Below are 18,178 nucleotides of genomic sequence, written 5' to 3' on the forward strand. Positions count from 1 at the left end.
GTCTAGAGAGAAAAAAGGGAGAAGGAAACTTCTACGTAGATAAGCAAAACAAGACACTCCAGTAAGAGGCTACAGTTTTGGGTTCCTGATGTAGAACTGACTCATTGTAAATCTCCAGAATTAAAGCTGAAGGAGAACAACCCCATCTGTCTCTTCTCAAATTATTTCATTTACCAATACCACCTTCTTTTGTCTTCAGACTGTGAACTGCCAGTGCTTTGTGCTTCATCCTTATAATTATACACATTAGTGCTGAAAGTTTCCTCAGAGACCATGTAGACGAGGGATAGCACCTTGTGTCATGGCTGGTCAATGAGAAGTGTGGTTGAAGCTCTGTTGAGAAGGGATCCGAGGCCTAGTCTGTACTCAGTTGGGAGGGTGCTGGGATCCATTAATTCTGGGATCAGCTAATGCTGTCTGCATGGGGCTGGGGTGGGGCTGAGAGGGAGCAATCTAAGTGGCACCATCCAAGCTAAGAGCATGAGACTCTCATTTAATTTGGGAGGCGGGTGGTGGGACTCAGAGACATCAAACCAGTTGCCAAAAGCCACAGAGCTATTTATTTTTTAAAAAGTTTCAGGATTAGAAAAAGAATGATGATTTTGAGGATTAACCATCCTGAAAATAAATTAGCATTTAGGATTGAAAATAAATCTTCCTGAAGCCTTTTGTTAGATACATTATCCACATTGCTGGGAGCTCTCCAGAGCCAAGCATGCACAGAAGCCTGGGGCCCATCTCGCCGATTTCAGAGGAGTTTCAAAGTCTATAATATCAGAGGCTGACTATTTCTTCCAGGAGAAAATTTTTCTTAGTGCTTGGATGAAGGGATAAAGAACTACGAAGAGATTTTAGAGTGTTATTTGCTTAGGATTAATGGACATTTATTTGAATTTAACTTTAGAATCTTTTACATGACAGCTCACTTAATGTCATTTTTTAAAAGTCCTTTTTACAGTCTATTGAATAAAAGTCCACGATGGGATTTGGACATGGCTTTAACTAATCATGGAAGCAGACAGGAGTCTCCTTTCCAGAATAAATAGCATACTATAGCAAATCCAAGTAAAAGACTTAAATCCCTCATCAGAGCCAAGATGTGGTGACCTGCTTTGAGGCAACTTGGGCCTCCAAACCTCTCTCCTACTTGCCTGAGAATTTACTATTAAACATTCAGAAGTTCTTTTTGAAAATACTAATATTCTTGGGTGTTATGCCATTTCAAATTCGTTGTTAGTTAATAATGAAGAAAGAAGGAAAAGCTAGCGGTGAGGGGAAGGGATTTGTTACTATCTGTGGGAGAAGAGAAGGGAGTGGGAGAGATAATGGTCCCCAGAGAGTAGCTACAGAAGTTTTGCAGCCCAAAGATGGAGTTCATTGTCTCAAGACTCCTTCTGACTCCAGAATGTTCAACTGACCTTAGGCCTTATCTACCTAAGACACAATCATTGACATTAAGTAGCTGATGAAAACCAGCCTCAGAAATAAGCTCTCAAGATGCCTTTGGAAAACAGAAAAGAAAGAAGAAAAACAATGTAAGAAAGTGTAGGAGTGCCCCTTCTCCAACATTCCTGAGAGAAGATGGGAGTTGAAAACCTCAAACAAAATGTTTGCCCCATCTCACTTGGCTAATTTTAGTTATCTTGGTTCATAGCTATGATTCATCCCTAAAGCTGTGAATTGCTGAGGAGGAAGGAGGAAAAAAAATGGACTTAAATGTCAAAGAAGTAGGAACAAAAATATAGTTTTCTTTTTTGGGGAACTAGAATTCCAGGATATGGGGATCTTTTTTTCTTATGAGGGATGGAATACTTCGAACTAGAAAAATAATGAGCTCCAGTCAAAACATCGTCAAGAAAGAAAAGAATGGATTATGAGTTATGTCATGTCCGAATTTTTGCTTTCCTAGTGTGTTCCCCTTCTTTCCCTTGTGTACCTCTTGAAATCTCATTAAACTAGACATCACTAAGACACCTATGTCGTTGAGTATGATGGAAGCTTAATATGTGGACCGTAAGGGGAAAGGGAGCTCCTGGAGCAGATGAGGGAGAAATGAATGGAGACAAACAGACTATGACAAATAAGTCTGGGGGAGGTGATGGTAGCACAGGGAAGAAAGGCGTGTGTGAATGACAGTGAGCTGTTGTCTTGCCTACTGAAGAATGGAGGGTGACAGAGATGGTTTGGTGAAACTCCATCCTTAGAAAAGAAAAACATTTTTCAGTGTAGTAGGTGTCCCCTAGTAAACTGGGTACCATTTGGAATTTCCATAGGTTTGGAGGAAGAAAGGCGCAGTCACTACTCTGATACTCAGGTACCTGACCTTTCTACCATCAGTTTAGCCACTATCTGTGTATTCACCTTTTTCTGCTCTTCAAACTTCTGAACAGTAAAAAATATATATATATAGGATGGTTGTAAAAACAGGCTCTAGGACATTAAAGGAAGATAACATCAGGTGGAAGCAAAATGAAAGAGTTCCAGTGACTTCAGAGCAGATTCCCCATAAGGGAATAAGGGGATGGGTCCAAGACTCAACGGTGAAAGTTGATTTCTGCGCCTCCCCTGTCCTCAGCCTCCTTAGAGCACTCCCCGCACCCTCCCCTGTGGCTCTGTTCTTTTCTCTTCTCCTTGTCCCTGGTAGGACTCAAGCAGCAGGAGTCATTGTATCTCATCCCCCACGACCCAAAGCATCATGCGTCTGAAGTGACGTGCATCCCAATAGATAAATGAATGGGATATAAAGGGGGTGGAAGGGACTCTGGAAGTTGCAGAATCCCACTGCTTGGTTTGCATTTGAGGACACTGAGATCTTGAGGGTCCAAGTGAATTTCTTGCCCAAAGCATCCCCGTTTTTTTTGCATCTTCTAGAAGATGTCAGTTAACACCACAGCTGTGACTACCTTTGATTGTCTCTAGGGGAGAGATATTCTAAAGTTCATAGAAGATACTTCCCAGAAGGTTCCTTGGCCCCCCCAATTTTCCTACCACCTCGGCCCACTGCCATTATTACAAATCCAGTTCTTTGCAGACTGGCTCAGTTCTTTTCTGAGCCTCTGTGAGGGGTGCCACAGTGCAATGAAGACCCGATTGTATTTTCCATTTCTGTGACCAACTGTTACCTTGTGTGGTAGGGTTAGGGGTTACATTGTGTTTCCCACACTGATATGTCAAAGTTTTGTTTCCCACACTGATATGTCAAAGTCCTAAATTTAATACCTGTGAACATGACCTTGCCTGGAAATAGGGTCTTTGCAGATTTAATCAAGTTAAAAATGAGGTCATTATTGATCCTATATGATCCAATATGACTGACATCATAAGAAGACAACCACGCGAAGACACGGAAAGGAGAAGCCCAGGTGACGACAGAGGCAGAGATCAAAGTGCCATAGTTGCGAGCCAAGGAATGCCAAGGGCAGCCGGACACAGCCAGAAGTTAGGAAGAGGCAACGAGATATTATTCTTTCCAGGCTTCAGAAGGAGCGTGGCCCTGACAATACCTTGATTTCAGACTTCCAGCTTCCAGAACTGTGAGATAATAAATCTGTACTGTTTCAAGTTCGTGGTACTTGGTCATGGCAACACTAGGAAACTATCACCTGCAGTAATAAAGGCAAAGAGGAAGGGCAACCAGAAGCCGAAGGAAAGAAAGAGCTGCTTTTCTTGGGTTGGTTTACTAATGTCATTGGTATTCATTTTTCATTGAAATGATCCACAGTGGTTCCACATGATCCTCTGAAAAAAAATTCATGAGGGGACCCTCTCTGTCACTTCTTTAAGATATAATATATTGATAGTTTGCTATTTGAATACATTTTTCATGATAGAAGTCAGCTGTTTTTTAGTATTCTAGGTTTAATAATCTAGTTTCTTCTCAATCTGATGGATTTGGTCTTTTTTCTATTTTATTTACTTTGCCTTTTAATATTTTATTTTGTAATGCAATATAAATGCATGAATAGTAATATGTATTTCCTCAAAATATGGAATCAAAGGCACTTAAAAATACTAATTACCCATAATACTTTTTTAGTCCAAATGATGATCCACATGATGATCTGTTCCAAGGCTCTGATTTGCTCTCCAGAAATAATATTAACAATTAAATCAGCCCTTACAATAATCAGTTTCAGTAGTTTCTTTTGTAATGCTGTTCTCTGTTTACAAATAGCACAAACTGAAGTAAGGACTACTTAGAATCATACTTCTCAAAACAAAAAAAAATTTTTTAAGGTCTTACAAATTATAATATGTATCGAGTGTCCAAGTTTAAAAACATCTGTCAAGAATTTTCACATATTACCCAATTTTTAAGCATAGCCACATTCTATAACCTTCTCCAAGATAATCTACTCTATTTTATTACTCAATCATCTGAAAAATTCAAGAGTTTTTTAAGGAAGTGTTGCCCCATAGATTTAGTGGCTAAACAACGTCCAAGAGTGGGGATACACAGATATCCTCATTGGTCAGAAATCTTACTTCTTTTTAGAGGCCATTCTGGATTGTTGCAAACTCTTTTGGAAGGTTGGGGGTTCAGCTTATGCTCTATGCAGGGCGCACCTGGATGCCTATGTCTTTGAAGGCCCTGGGATGTATGAGTCAGACCTAAGGTCAAGATCAATAGAACATTCAGTACACCACAGTGCTCCATCTGTGGGATGTTTTCTGCCCCATTTACGCTAGAAGTTGCAAGATCGGATTGTAGGTGATTATACAGGGGGTGGGGCTACCGGAAGTAGAGCGTTGGAAACACTTACTTGAGTGTGGTGAGTTCTGTAAGGGATGGCTGAGTAGCCTTGAGATAGCTTTCCCTTCGCGCAGCAACTTTGGGAGAAGGCTTGGGGCTGGTGTCCGAGTCCCCGCTGTCTTCATCTCCCATGGCCTTGATGTAGCTGCCACTCCGCATTCTACGGCAGGGAATTTCATCATCTTTACCTCGAGGGGTGTACCCTGTCCATTCATCCTGAGGGACCTATGCAGATACAAAACAGATAGTTTGTGCTTTATAAAAGTCTATCTTCTTCTTTTCTTTCCTGACTGTGAGTATGGGTAATACAGGTAATTATGTAAAACTTTAGACATTAACCTTTCAACAGTAGTGTTTTACCATAATTGGTCTGAAAATATTTTGAATACATGCAAATCTACGTCTCAAGCTTTGAAAGAACCTGTGTACTAGGAAAAATTATAACCATTTGATTCACTTCTCCGTTTTCTCACGCTGAAAATAATTGTCAGGCATACGGATGCCGTTGGAAAGAGGTTTTATTTGAGGTTTTCAATGATTTGTTTTCAGTTGTTATTTAAAATTCAGGAATGTTTCTCTTTTACCTTCCCTGCATCTTCCATCTCTAGCATCTTGTATCCATAGTGCTTCCTCCTAAACCAGTGGTCTACACCAGCTGCATTCACTTCCCAAGCACCGATTCTTTCTGAATCCTCTTAATTTGGATTCAGCCTCCATAGAGTGCTCAAAACACTCTTTGAAGGTTTCCAATGATCTCCTCATGAAAGCTAGTGGCACTTTCTTAATTTAAATTTTTCTTGGCCTCTTCACACACACACACACACACACACACACACACTCAAAACACCTCTTAAGAGTCTCCCCCCTTTTGGCTTTCTTGTTACTCTACTTACCTGATTTATCCACTACTTATCTGAATTGTTCTTTCCCTCTAGCTTTGCTGGATCCTGCTCCAAGTCCCTAATTGTGGGGACCCCTCAAGACAATGTTCTCAGCACGCTGTTCGTTTTTCTTTCTACAATCATTTCCTTTGAGTTCAGCAGGGCACCACCCTATGCTACAGAGGGCTTCTTTCTGACCTTATTTTCAGTTCTTAGATTCCCCAGTTCAACACGGACCCAACCTAGGGTCTCATATCTCCTCCATTTGGTAAAAGAAATGCATAAGAATGGCCACTCTTTGTATCCATTAAGAAGGAACGAACATCCTACGTACTGTGCACAGAACACTGTACAGGGCTTAATTAAAAGAGACCAGAAAATGGGGAGGCTGGTTCTTGCCCTCAACAAGCTGATAACAGAGATGAGAAGACAGAGCATACAAAAATTTGGGAACAGTTCCAAGTCAACATGTTAGCAAGTTTCAGACGTGGTGCCGTAGATAGACTACGCACTAAGGAGACACTAGGAACAGGAGTTATTAGTAATGGTGATGGGGAAGGAGGATCCAGGAAGGACTCCCTAGAACTGGCCAGGTTTGCACTGAGAAGGTAAAAAGGTATTGAATATTTTCATGCTAACTCTTCACTGATTATCCATTAAATAATGCCATGTTTCATTATTAACATTTAACTATGCTAAGAAATTTGCTTATAGGATCTTGCTTCATCGATACAACAACTCTGTGTATTTTTCTGTATTTCTTGGATGAGAAGCAGAAGCTCAGAGAACTTAAGAAATTTGCCAAAGAACACACAACTAATAAATGGCAGCACTAGGGTCCAAAGCATTTTTGGTTTAACTTAAAGATAAGTGTTTATTTAATCTAAAATTTATGATTAATAACATACAAATTTTAAATCTAAAGTGTTAACTGTCCACAATGATACACACACAGAGTAGACATAGATTTTTAAACATTATCGGTTCTAGGAACTGAGAACAGACATTCCACTAAAAGCACTATTCTTTCCTCCTTAATTTATACATTTATCTATATAATTTGAAAACGTATATCTAGAAACATCAGACTGAAGAGATGCTACTATTCTTGGACCTGAAAACAGTGGTTAAGCTTCACTATGCAGCTTATTTTATTTAACAAACTCTTAAATCATGCTTCCTATGTGCAGGCACTGTTCTAAATGCTTTATAAATGTTAACTCATTTGATCCACACAGCTAAGGGCACTATTATTATCCCCATTTTACAAATGAGGAAACTGAGGTTATGTAACTCGCCCAACATCCCAGCTACAAAGGGGCAGAGTTCCAGCCCAGCAGCTCTTGGGGTCTTGCCGTGACCATATTTGATGCTGTCTCTCTCTGTATGATCTTGTGGCACCTATAGAACTGAACAACTATAGTCCTATGACACCTTCGTCATCCATCATGTCTGATCCATTTGCCGTTTATTAATTATGGTAGTAGCAATGTAGAGTTTTTGCTTTTTTAGCTAAAAACCCATCCACATCACCATAGCAACAGGGAGACTTCTTAGGGAAATTATAAATGCTGAGAACAGTCTTGTTTTCCTTCCATTGGCAGGTGAGTCACTGCAAAGATATGATCATACTCAGAACCTCATTATTGGCTCAGTAATTACATCTTATAAATTAAGTTGGTACAGCTGAGGGTCACAGAGGAGGCAGCCAACACTTGCCATTTCTCAGTACTGATGCACAGCTCATAAGTGTTGCTCTCTGAACTATGTCAGAGACCAATGACAACTTATTAGCTCATATTGCTTATGAAACAAAACATGGCAAATTTTTGTTTAGGTGTTTTTTTTTCCCCAAATTTAGTTTATGGTGGAAACTTGGTCTTATACTAGAAACAGGCTGCAACTGTTGCTAAGGGAACCAGCTGGGAAGTATTTAATGCATATATGTTTCAATTAAACATATTTTTCAAATGATAGCAGCTAAGAAGTTTATGGAAGTGATTTGCTTTGGAATGGATTTTAAAAATCAATACATTATTCATACACTGAAAAGTAGCCTACAGTAAATTACATGTAAAATAATACAGAAATTAGCTCCAGGAAAAACGTAAAGAAACAGAACCTCAAGATTTTGGAGAAGAAAAATACTGTTGCTGAACAATAAGGGCCAGCAAAGTCGCTATAATTTGAGCCACAGTTTTTATTATGTCTCTTAAATTTGAAAGCAAAAGAGGAGGCAGTGGTTGGTTACATTGTTTTCAAGGAAAGCATACCAGTTTGTTTAGGGGCCAGGGCATGAAATGTTACTCCCTTTCCATTGAAAAGAAAGGAGAGTCATGTGCTGCAGCTACTATTGTGATCTAGTCAAGGTTGCTGTGTCTTTCTGTGTCAGTTGCACAGAGAGAAAAGATTTAGGCAAATCCAAAGAAAAAACTAACCTTGCATCTGTCTGCGAAAACCTTCCTATTACTGGTCCTAGTGGTTAGGGGAATGGAAGTCTTTGTAAGAAAGGGAAGCTGGAGCAGATAAAGGAACAGCCTGGGCACTTGTTGATGACAGGCAAGCCAGATGTCCTGCTTGCCTGCACGAGCTTCATTAAAGAAATAGCAATAAAATCAGTCTAATAAAGCTTAGGGTTTAACAACAGTATGGGTTAGAGAAAAAGAGGATTATTTGTTTTTTAATGCGTATGTTTAAGCATGAAACTCCAGTGGAGAACTTTATTTTTGAGAGAACAAAATGAGGATTAGTGTGCATTTTTCTATTTTGGGGATAGCCAGGCTATAACTTAAACCATATGTCATGGTTCAGGAGTAAAAAGACCTGTCTCTGACAAGGAATGACCATAACCAGGTGCTATCATCCTCTAATTACAGGATGAAGATGCTTTCTTAGTTGAAATAGTGTCATGGGCACTGAATGATGGGCCATCCTAATGCAACAAGAGAAAATTAATACCACCTAATGGTGGCATGCTTACATTTTCTGTCTCCCTCTTTGCCTCTCTCCTTGTCTGCCTCCCTTCTTCCTTCACTTTTGCAAGGTTCTTTTTCTTTTTTTTTCCAGAGAAGGCAGGATTTATTACTTGCAGCAAGTAAGGAAAACACCTGCTTTCCCAAAGTGGTGTCTCTGCAAGTATTTTTTGCTTGTTCATTTTCCAGCCATGGTCTGGGTGCCGGGAATGTGCAGGCAGTGAACCATACAAATGTTGATCCCAAGTTGTGGAGCTTACATTGCAGAAGGAGAGCAGGAAGAGATGGATGATAGACAAGTATACCCATAAATGAACAAGACGATTTCAGAAACCATAAATGCCATTAGGAAAATAAGATGGGGTGATGTGACAAAGGGGTTGGAGGAGAACTCCTTTAACTTGTTCCTCTGCGAAGCCACTGGGAAGAGGTAACATCTAAGAGGAGATCAGTTCCGACCAAAGGAGCCAACCTGGAGGAGAGCTGGGGAGGCGCTTCCAGGCAGCAGGATCAGCCAGTGCGAAGTCTCTAGAGTAGGGATAAGCTTTGTGTGTAACTGAAGCCTAGGAAGAAGATGCCATTGTGGCGGGAGAGTCCTGACCAAGAGGGAAATGCCAGGAGAGGCTGGGGAGGTGGGACCAGGTCACACAGGCTCTTGTAAACCCATCTCAAATCTTCCTTCAAGCTGAACTCAGCAATCCCAAAGCTCCCTCCAACTGCTCCAGCCTAAATTCAACTCCTTTGTGAAATCTATAGCATGTACCATCTACATAAGGGGTCAGCCAACTGTAGCTCACAGGTGAAATCCAGCTTGCCATCTGCATTTGTAAATAAAGTTTTATTGGCACACAGTCATGCTCACTCATTACATATTGACTGTGGCTGGTTTTAAATGAGAAGGGCAGAGTTGTATGGTTGTGATGGAGACGGTATGGCCCCTAACCTGATCCACAGATTCCTTCTAAGTACTTAAGTTGCATAATCCTACAATGGCATTTATATACATGACTTGTTTTCTGTGTCTTTGTGTCATCTCTCCAATGGCTCGGTAAGCTTGCTGAAACTGGGGGAAGCCGTACTGCTGAAGGGTTAGGGGCTTGGGCTCTGCAACCAGCTTTTCCAGGTTTGGGTTTCCGCTGGACCACTAAATAGGGACATCCATGGGCTCATTAATTAAATTCTCTGTGCCTCAGTTTCCTTGTCTGTTTCCTACCCCATAAAGTTATACATGGATTAAATGAGGTCATGACCACGAGCACACAGGAAGTGCTCAATAAAGGTCTGTTTTATGGGCGTTCTGCACTCGGCACACAGGTGCTCCCTCATGGTGGATGATGTTGGCTTTCCAAGAAGACTCTCATGCCTTGCTTTCAATTTCTTTGATAATGGAGGGGCAGAAATAATTGAAATATATTAAGCAAAAACTTAAATTTCTAATATACTGCCTTCGCCCATCAATTTTAAGTGAGACTGACCCATAAGGAAATACTCTACATTCTCTGTCCTGGGGACTCATCTCTATTCTGTAGGACCAAGGGGGGAGCCTGCTTCCTTGGGCCACCTGAAGCTGGCCTGGCTTCCCAGTGATCGAATCTCACATGACTCCTTTTTGTTCATAAAGCAGAAATCTTAAGGAAAAAGAAAACTCCATGGGAGATATTTTTGTATTTGGAGAAGCTATTTTTCTTTTAGAAACCTTGACTCAAGACCTATGCATTCCAGATGTCTGAGGACGGTTAAGGCCAACAGCCGGTGGTCAGGGAGGTGCTGGGCTGCACGAAGTGTCTGCTCTGTGCAGCGCTTAGTCACTGTGGTGGGGAGAGGCTGGAAAAGAAGAACTAATTAATTCCAACACCAATTTTGCTTTCACTCACTGTGTGTGACCTGGAATGAGTCACGTCACCTCTTTGATTCAATTTTTTCATCTGTAAAATGGGGATGATAATAGATGTATAATGAATAGAGATAATGTGTGTGAATATAGCTTGTGAACTTCAAAGCACCATTAAAAATCTGAGAATAAATGTTACAGATCTGTCTCCTCATGGCTACTTTTAAAGTATGGCGAGCTATAAATATCTTGGGATTAAAAAGCAGTGGTATTTTCTAATATCCTTCTAGTCATTAAAGTAGATATTCTAGTATAAAGATATAAAAGCAAAGGGAATATATATATGCAACCCTATGTAAAAATAGAAAAATCTCATATATATGAAAATTATAAATATAAATAAAATATATTATATATTTCTATTTATAATATATGTAAGTTATAAGGTATAATATAATGTATATTATATATATTTTATATATATATAAAAGGTTTCCCATAGGGAACCTTAAAGTGGCATCATACAAGGTAATTCCTTCTGTCTGAATGTCTCAAACTCTTTGCTAATTGCTTTTTTTTTTTTGGTTGGGGGGAGGTTATCCTGTTCCCCTCTTGGTTAATAGAATTTCTATTCTATTCTGAATAGACAAGGTACCCCTACTTTTACACATCCTCAGCTTTCCCCTAAGCTCCAAATGCTGCATTTTCCTGAATCCAAGATACCAACGCAAACTCCTCAGTACATTTTTGTACCACTAAGAAAGAAACACCACCAATTAAGCTCTGACACTCCATAGATTAAATGATACATTCCAGTATCAAAGATGCTAAAATGTGAAAAATATGGAGCTCAGGAATCTATCAAACAGCTTTTTAAAGAATATGTGCAAAAATCAGAACACAAATGGATGTATTCTGGGATAGCAATTATAGAACTTAATGTTTGTATTCCTTAGTGACCAGATTGATAACAGTTAGCATTCATCTATGTCATGCTTTGGCCAAAAACATAAGTTTACACAATTGTCTCATGATCCTTACAACCACCTTGAAGGATAGGAAAAGTAAATATTATCATCTCAGTTTATCAAATAAAGAAACTGAAGTCCAGAGAGGTTAGTAGCTAGGTCAGAGTGACACCGTGCCCAAGCTGGGAGGGGTTTGCCATACACAGTCCGGGGATTTTTTTTCTTTGTATTTAGATCTTGGTTGTTTTAGGAGTAACAATTGTCATTTTCTGATAATCTAAAGAACACAGAGTTCAGATAAGAAAACAACTTCTGAGAGTTTTAAAGTCTGTCTGGAGGAAAAAAAAAATCATAAACAAAGAATTACATGCCTTGAAATTAAAATAAGACATACTATTGCAGACATGGGAAGGCTTACTTTGAAAAGGCCCTTCCAATGCACACGGGGTTTGGCGGATCTGCTGTCATAGAGTATAACTCAATATAGATAGAGTCCGACATACTGTGCCAGGGATGGTCTGGGAGCCGATGGCTGGGAGATGAAGCCATGTGTGTGTGACTCCTTGAGAGCAGATTATCTCAGGATGGGAAGTTGGATGGTGAGGTTTGGAGTAATGAAAATGCGTGAGATTTGGGGAAATCTGAGAGCCACAAAAGGAATGCAGACACTTAGAAAGCCGGGACAGCCGAAATGGAGCATGTGTCCTGAAATATACCAGGGGAGGCCGGGGTAATTCTGTGAGCAGTTCTGGGCTGCAGAGATTTGGGAAGAAAACGCATAAACCTAAGGCAGAGGTGAGGTTTAGAGCCAGTTTCTATTTCATCAGGAGCCAAAGAAGCTGGGAGAAATAACTTAGGCATTTGGTTCATTAGGTAGAAATAAAGACAATATAGCAAGGGAGAGCTGTGATTAAAATCGTGGGTATCAATGCTAGGCTTGTATTTGCAAGGCTACACATTAGCAGCTGTTGATTTCTTCAACAATTGAGCATTTCAATTGAAGCAACCTGGTAAGTGAGGACACTTGGCTATAGCTGAAGGGGGTCAACCTATTTGGCCTTTCCTGAGCTTGATAAGGAAGGGTAAATAGGAGGAGGCAAACCTGTACTTAGGAAAGGAAAGCTGGGGATCTGAGATAATTACAGAATAAGCTGACATTTATAGAGTAATCTCAAGGGCTGGAAGTGATACCAACGTGACTTTATTTTAATCCCTCTAGCAGTCCTATGAAATAGACGCTCCTGTTTCCACTTTACTGCGGCAAAACTGAACTCAAAAAGCTGGACTGACTTGCCCAAGCTCGTCATAACGAGTAGGAGTCTGCATTTATCTGATACCAAAGCCTTTGAGGATATCACGCTGCCTCTGATATGTTGATTGAGGGTGTGAACAAATTAACTTAAAAAAAAATGGAGTGCGTGCTCCCATGCTCTGTACTTTTTAAAAATAAAATGTAACTATTGAAATAAGCACACCCAGTAGCTTGTCCCTAATTGGCTAGCACGGATAAAGAGGGTTTAAAATAATAAATATGGAAAATAATTGTGAGACAAAGCAGCGCTTGCTGTCTCACCATGGCGTGGCGCCCTTAACAACTGTTGTTCTCAATTTTTGCTTAAACGTACATGGACAGTTTGTGAGGAATCAGAAGACCTGCATGACTGCCACACTTTCAAGGGTGCTGTGAGGGCCTCCAAGCACTCCGGTGGTTTTTCAGCATTTGTAAGAAGGCTTTGCCCTGGATGTCAAGGTCCTGCCTGGCACTCTGTACAGAAATGGCTGTAATGCGTCGGCCTTCTAAGCACTTTTAGTGAGCTCTCAGATTCCCTACTCACTCGCCTCCTTTGCATCTTCTTTGCAGCTGGGAGAACTGCTTTTCTGCTCCACACAGCTTTCAACTTGACAAATGCGACTTGGCATAAATGTCCCTGTAGCCTTTTTAGCTTGCTCTTTTCAGAGCAAAAGCAGAAAAAAAAAAAAAAAAGAGCAAGAATAGGAAAATTACAATTACACGATGTGTAGATCCCAAGGCCTGATTTCCCTGGCAACCACCCTTTCTAACTCCCCTTGAATCCTGAAGCTGGTGTAAAAGTTAATTTGCTTCAGATTGCTTAAAAATTACCTATCAAGGACAAGAGTAAATACCTACCTCTTTTTAAATAGGGCTAATACCCTTTGCCACATCTTTCTCCAAATAACAGTTTAAAATACCCTTGAATAGAACTTTGTAAACAATGCTATTTGATGGTGATTCACTCACTGCTACCCTATGGAATTATTCTCACCCACGTACGTTTATAGGTATCTACAGGGTACCTTGCACCATAGCAGGTGCCAGGGTGATACACCAAAGACATTTCACAAAACACAGTCTGGTCTCAAAGGGGTTTACAAGTTTTAAGTGGATCAGGCAAATCTGGGGGGATGGATGAAGGGAAAGAGTAAAAATAGCTTTAAAGCGAATCAAGCTAAGTTGAGCATTAAATTTCAGTACCTCCGAATTACCTACTGGCTTTGTAGTTTGTTCTTATGAATCCCCTTCTTGGTGCTAAAACTGTTCCTTTGGAGTTGAACGTATCTGTGCAAAGCACATTGCCATTGGGAAATGGCACTGCAGGAGAGATGTGGAGGGGCAAGGTCTTGTGACCCCTCAAAGGAGGGGAAGGATCTGTGGGCCTTTGGGGGCTGGCAGAAAATATTGCTGAGGTGATGCTCATGTCAAAGGGGGCACACGATCTGTTGGGAAGATACCCTTGTGATGAACAAGAAATAGTAACTACGGTACTATATTCCAGTATAATATGAGGAGATGGGAGGAAAATGCATTTTATTCATTGTCTACCCTGTATTTTGATTGTAGTGAACATCTGTGGCTTTTGCTACCCGGTTCTATTTCTGATTCTTGTTGTCACATCCCCACGATTTTGCTTTGGGGAGACCTTGCTCCCCCCAACTTGAGGTCTCCGTATGTTTCAGGAGTAGCAGAGGACTTTGGCTTATCACGTTCCCCAGCTCTATGGCTTGTCTCATGGCTGAGCGTGTGATCTCAGGCTGTTCAATCAGCAAGCATCTCTGGACCTTTGCTTGGAAGCTGGGACAAAGATCGTTCCTCTCCTTCAGTATATCTATAGGGAAGCAATTAGCTTTAGGACCTGCTGGCAGCCATTTTATATTCCCTGCTGCACAAACATTATCTCATGTAATACACAACCCCAGTGTTTTTAGTCATTCCACTGAAAAGATGAGAGAATTGAAACTTATGCTTTAAATAACATCCTCGAAAATGTATAGCTAGTAAACCGTAATCAGAATTGAAAGCCACATTTGTCTCACTCAGATTTCTATGCTCTTTTCATCATATCATCATATCATTCTGTCTGTAAGCTTCAAAACTTAGTAATTTTCCATTAAACATAAAACTCAAGCATTAAGTTGCTGGGAGATACAACACTATAACATTTTGAAACCTGTAGCAAGTAGTGAGAGTTAGCTGCTTGGAAGAACCAAAAGACTTTAAAAAGTAATGCCCACAGAACACCCGTCACCCAGCAGTTATAGCTGGCTACAAGATTTAGTGAAATATGAGCAAGAATAGATATTCTAATAGATAGCAAGATAAAAACACCAGAGGTTTAGGTCTATGGTAAATATATGTATTTCCACTGACTATACAGAAGATAAGCTAAATTAGAGTCCTTAGTTTTTAATGCAACTGTTCATTTCTAACATGTCTTTCTGACATACTGGAGGCATGTCTGTTGGCTTGCCATGGCTAGCTGAGCCATCATATTTTCCCATTATTTTTGCAGTCACTAGCATGTAGGTTTCTGTACTATAATTCCAAGACTTGAATCCCCTGAGGCAAACTAGACTCCTGTGTCTGGTGTTCAGAAGCAGCGATGTGGATAGAAGGTTAGTGAGCTTCCTCCTGGGGTCAATAGAAGCCCAGGTGTAGAGATACCATTCATCAAAAGTAAACTTCAGTGTTGGCTAAAATTTTATGAATCTCCCAGCATGTATGGAGACCCCAGACCTTGTCAAATGCTTATGGGCATGGATCTTTCTCCTTAGAACGTAAAGTCTGATAATCTTATTAGGAACAACTGTTAAAGCTCGTTTAGAGTCTAAAAAATATCAAGGCCATCATCTCCAGTATTAATACTTAATTTCCAAATTATGAATTTTGAAATGAATTTCAGCAAATATTTTCCTTTAGTTTATCATTAATTTGGGGATATTAAGTTTCTCAAATGATGCTATAAATTATTATACTTGTGAATCATTCACTTAGGTATTTGGCATCTATTTAAAAAAACTCAACAGATTTAAGAAGAGACCCAAGTAAAAATTTCCTGCTCTTCATCGCTATCATATGATTACTGCTGCATCTTGGTGATGTTTGGACTTTTTATTCCAAGTTACATTTACAACACCTGAAAGTGTATTGCATTCAAATGGACCAAAATAGAATCTTTCCTTCCTGAATACCACACTCTAATACAACCATACCATCATCTTTCAAATTACGTGAATCTGGAAAGAACTGAATAATATTTTGAGTGTCCTTTGCACACGTGTAACACAAAATTCCACGTTAATAATCCTTGTATGGGGAAACTGTCTCTTGAGGATTTGTACTTTAAGCCTATATTTCAACCCACTTCCTCTAGGCAGCATGATATCTAGAACTAACAGGGGTTGTCACTAAAGCCTGGGCACAGATGAGTGATACACCCAACAGCTACCTGAACCAGGATTTCCAAACTAGCTCAAGCTCCAGTGAGAGGGCATGTCCCACCTGGAGTATTCATTGTAGGATTTGAGGTAAGGTTTCTTAGACCAAACTTTATGACGGTATTCTTTTCCTTTGCTTAGTGGTTAGGCTGGAGGTAAAAGTACGATACCATTTCTTTTGTGACGTTTTCAAAATACTGTAAAAGTATTCATTCACTTATCCAATGCATATTTGTTATTCAATGTATATTATTGTGAAATAGATGCCATTTTAGCCACAAGGGACACGGCAATGTATAAACAGAAAAAAAATTTGCCTTCGTGGGGAAGGAGGAAAAGGACACTCATAAGATAAATAAAATGTACGTTACATGGTGAATGTGCTATGGAGAAAAAGAAAGCCGGGGAGGGTGACCAGAGAGTATGTGTGGAGGAGGGAGCCTGGCGGGATGTGCAGTGTTGAAGGGTGTGCACAGACCCGGAAGGTCCCATTGAGAAAGAGACCTCCGAGTAAAGGTCAGCATGGTGGGGGGTGAGGGGTTAGCCCTGAGATCTGTAGGGTGAGCGCTCGAGGCTGAAAGAAGAGTGAGAAGGTCCTGAGGGGAGGCCAGGTGGGAGGGAGAGGAGACTGTAGGTGAGCGCAGCTGTGTGTGATGGTGGGCGTGATGGCAGTCAGGTGTGGGGTGCAGATCATGTGGGCTTTGCAGGCCATGGTGATGACCGTGGCTTTGACCCAGGGTGAGATGGGCATAGATCAGAGGTTTTGATGAGAGATGTGACACTTTCTGGCTTAAAAGTATCACTTCCGGTGCTGGTTGAGAATGGCTAGAAGGGGGTAAGGGTAGGATCAGAGGGACAGTGTGGGGGGCTTATGCAGTGATCCAGACTAGAGTGGAGGTGAGCAATGCTGGTGGTGGAGGAGGAGATGGGGAGAAGATAGGGCCAGCGGGTTTCTTAACGATGATCGGGACATGGGTATTGCAGGTAAGAGAGGGGTCATGAAAGACTCCAAGGCTTTTGGCCTCATCAGTGGGATGGAGTGAATTCCCATTAGCTGAGATGAGGAGGCCCAAGGGAGGTGCAGAGATGGGGGAAAAAGCTTAGGAGTTCAGTTAGGGACGTATTCAATTTGAGATGCCCACGAGACATCTCAGTAGAGAGACTGAATGGGGATGTGGGTATCCAAGCCTGGGAGTTCAGGTAATGTGGCTGGAAAACCAAACGTGGGCAGTCCCATGGTATTTAAAACTCTGAGAACAATGAGGTGATCTAAGAAATGTAAAAGAGAGAAGTGGCCCAAGAGACGTGCCCATTGGGCGCCGATCCAACCACAGGAGCTGGGGAGCTGGGCAGTAACAAGCAAGGCTGTCTGAGAAGGGTCACCGAGGTGTGGTCCTCAAGGCTGAGTGTGGAGGGTTTGTTGAGGAGGAAGGAGTACTGAACTGTCATGGTGATTTTTCCCTGGTCTTAATCCCACTGGGGCACGAGATCAGCAAGGTTCATTTTAGCCCCGAGTCCTGAGCTGCTTTATCCGAAGGGTTCTGTGTTCGTTAATCAGCTTTATCTTCCCAGCAAGCTGCAAGCTTCTTGAGTCCAAGGCTTTTGTTTTCTTCCTTCTCTCTCTCTCTCTAAAGCAGGAGCTTTTGAACAGTCTTTTAACTATGTTTCACAGAAATACATCTTACTTTGGAAACGGGTACATGTACATACACCACTGAAAGAAAGAACTACTTAACCTCTCTGCATGCCACGCACTCTCTCTTCTATTTTCTCCTATTGTATTCTACTTAATTAAAAATAATGTTTTTTGTGACCCACTGGACTGATTTCACTAACCACTAATTGGTTGAGGCCATTGGTTTGAAAAACATTGTTTTTTGGAGCATCCAGTACCGAGCGCTGCCACGCTCATTATTCATCAGAGAGACAATGTGATTCATCTTCGTTTCTCCCAAAGCACCTTCGATAAAGTAAATGCTTAAGACGTGCTTGCTTGTTGGATGAATAGCTATGAGACCCTAAAGTAATACTCCTTGAAT

At 40.9% G+C, this 18,178-nt stretch overlaps 1 protein-coding gene across 8 annotated transcripts in view; it reads right to left on the reverse strand.

Annotated features, from left to right (window-relative positions):
* Positions 1 to 18,178, reverse strand: part of DLGAP1 (DLG associated protein 1) — an 855,942-nt gene that overhangs the window by 254,271 nt on the left and 583,493 nt on the right. For all 8 annotated transcript variants that reach the window (XM_057526434.1, XM_057526435.1, XM_057526433.1 and 5 more), the window contains one exon: positions 4,764 to 4,978. In XM_057526434.1, the coding sequence (XP_057382417.1) occupies positions 4,764 to 4,978 (215 nt within the window). The remainder of the gene's footprint in view (positions 1 to 4,763; positions 4,979 to 18,178) is intronic.

This window comes from Balaenoptera acutorostrata, chromosome 13 (genome assembly GCF_949987535.1).
Source record: "Balaenoptera acutorostrata chromosome 13, mBalAcu1.1, whole genome shotgun sequence".
NCBI lineage: Eukaryota > Metazoa > Chordata > Mammalia > Artiodactyla > Balaenopteridae > Balaenoptera > Balaenoptera acutorostrata.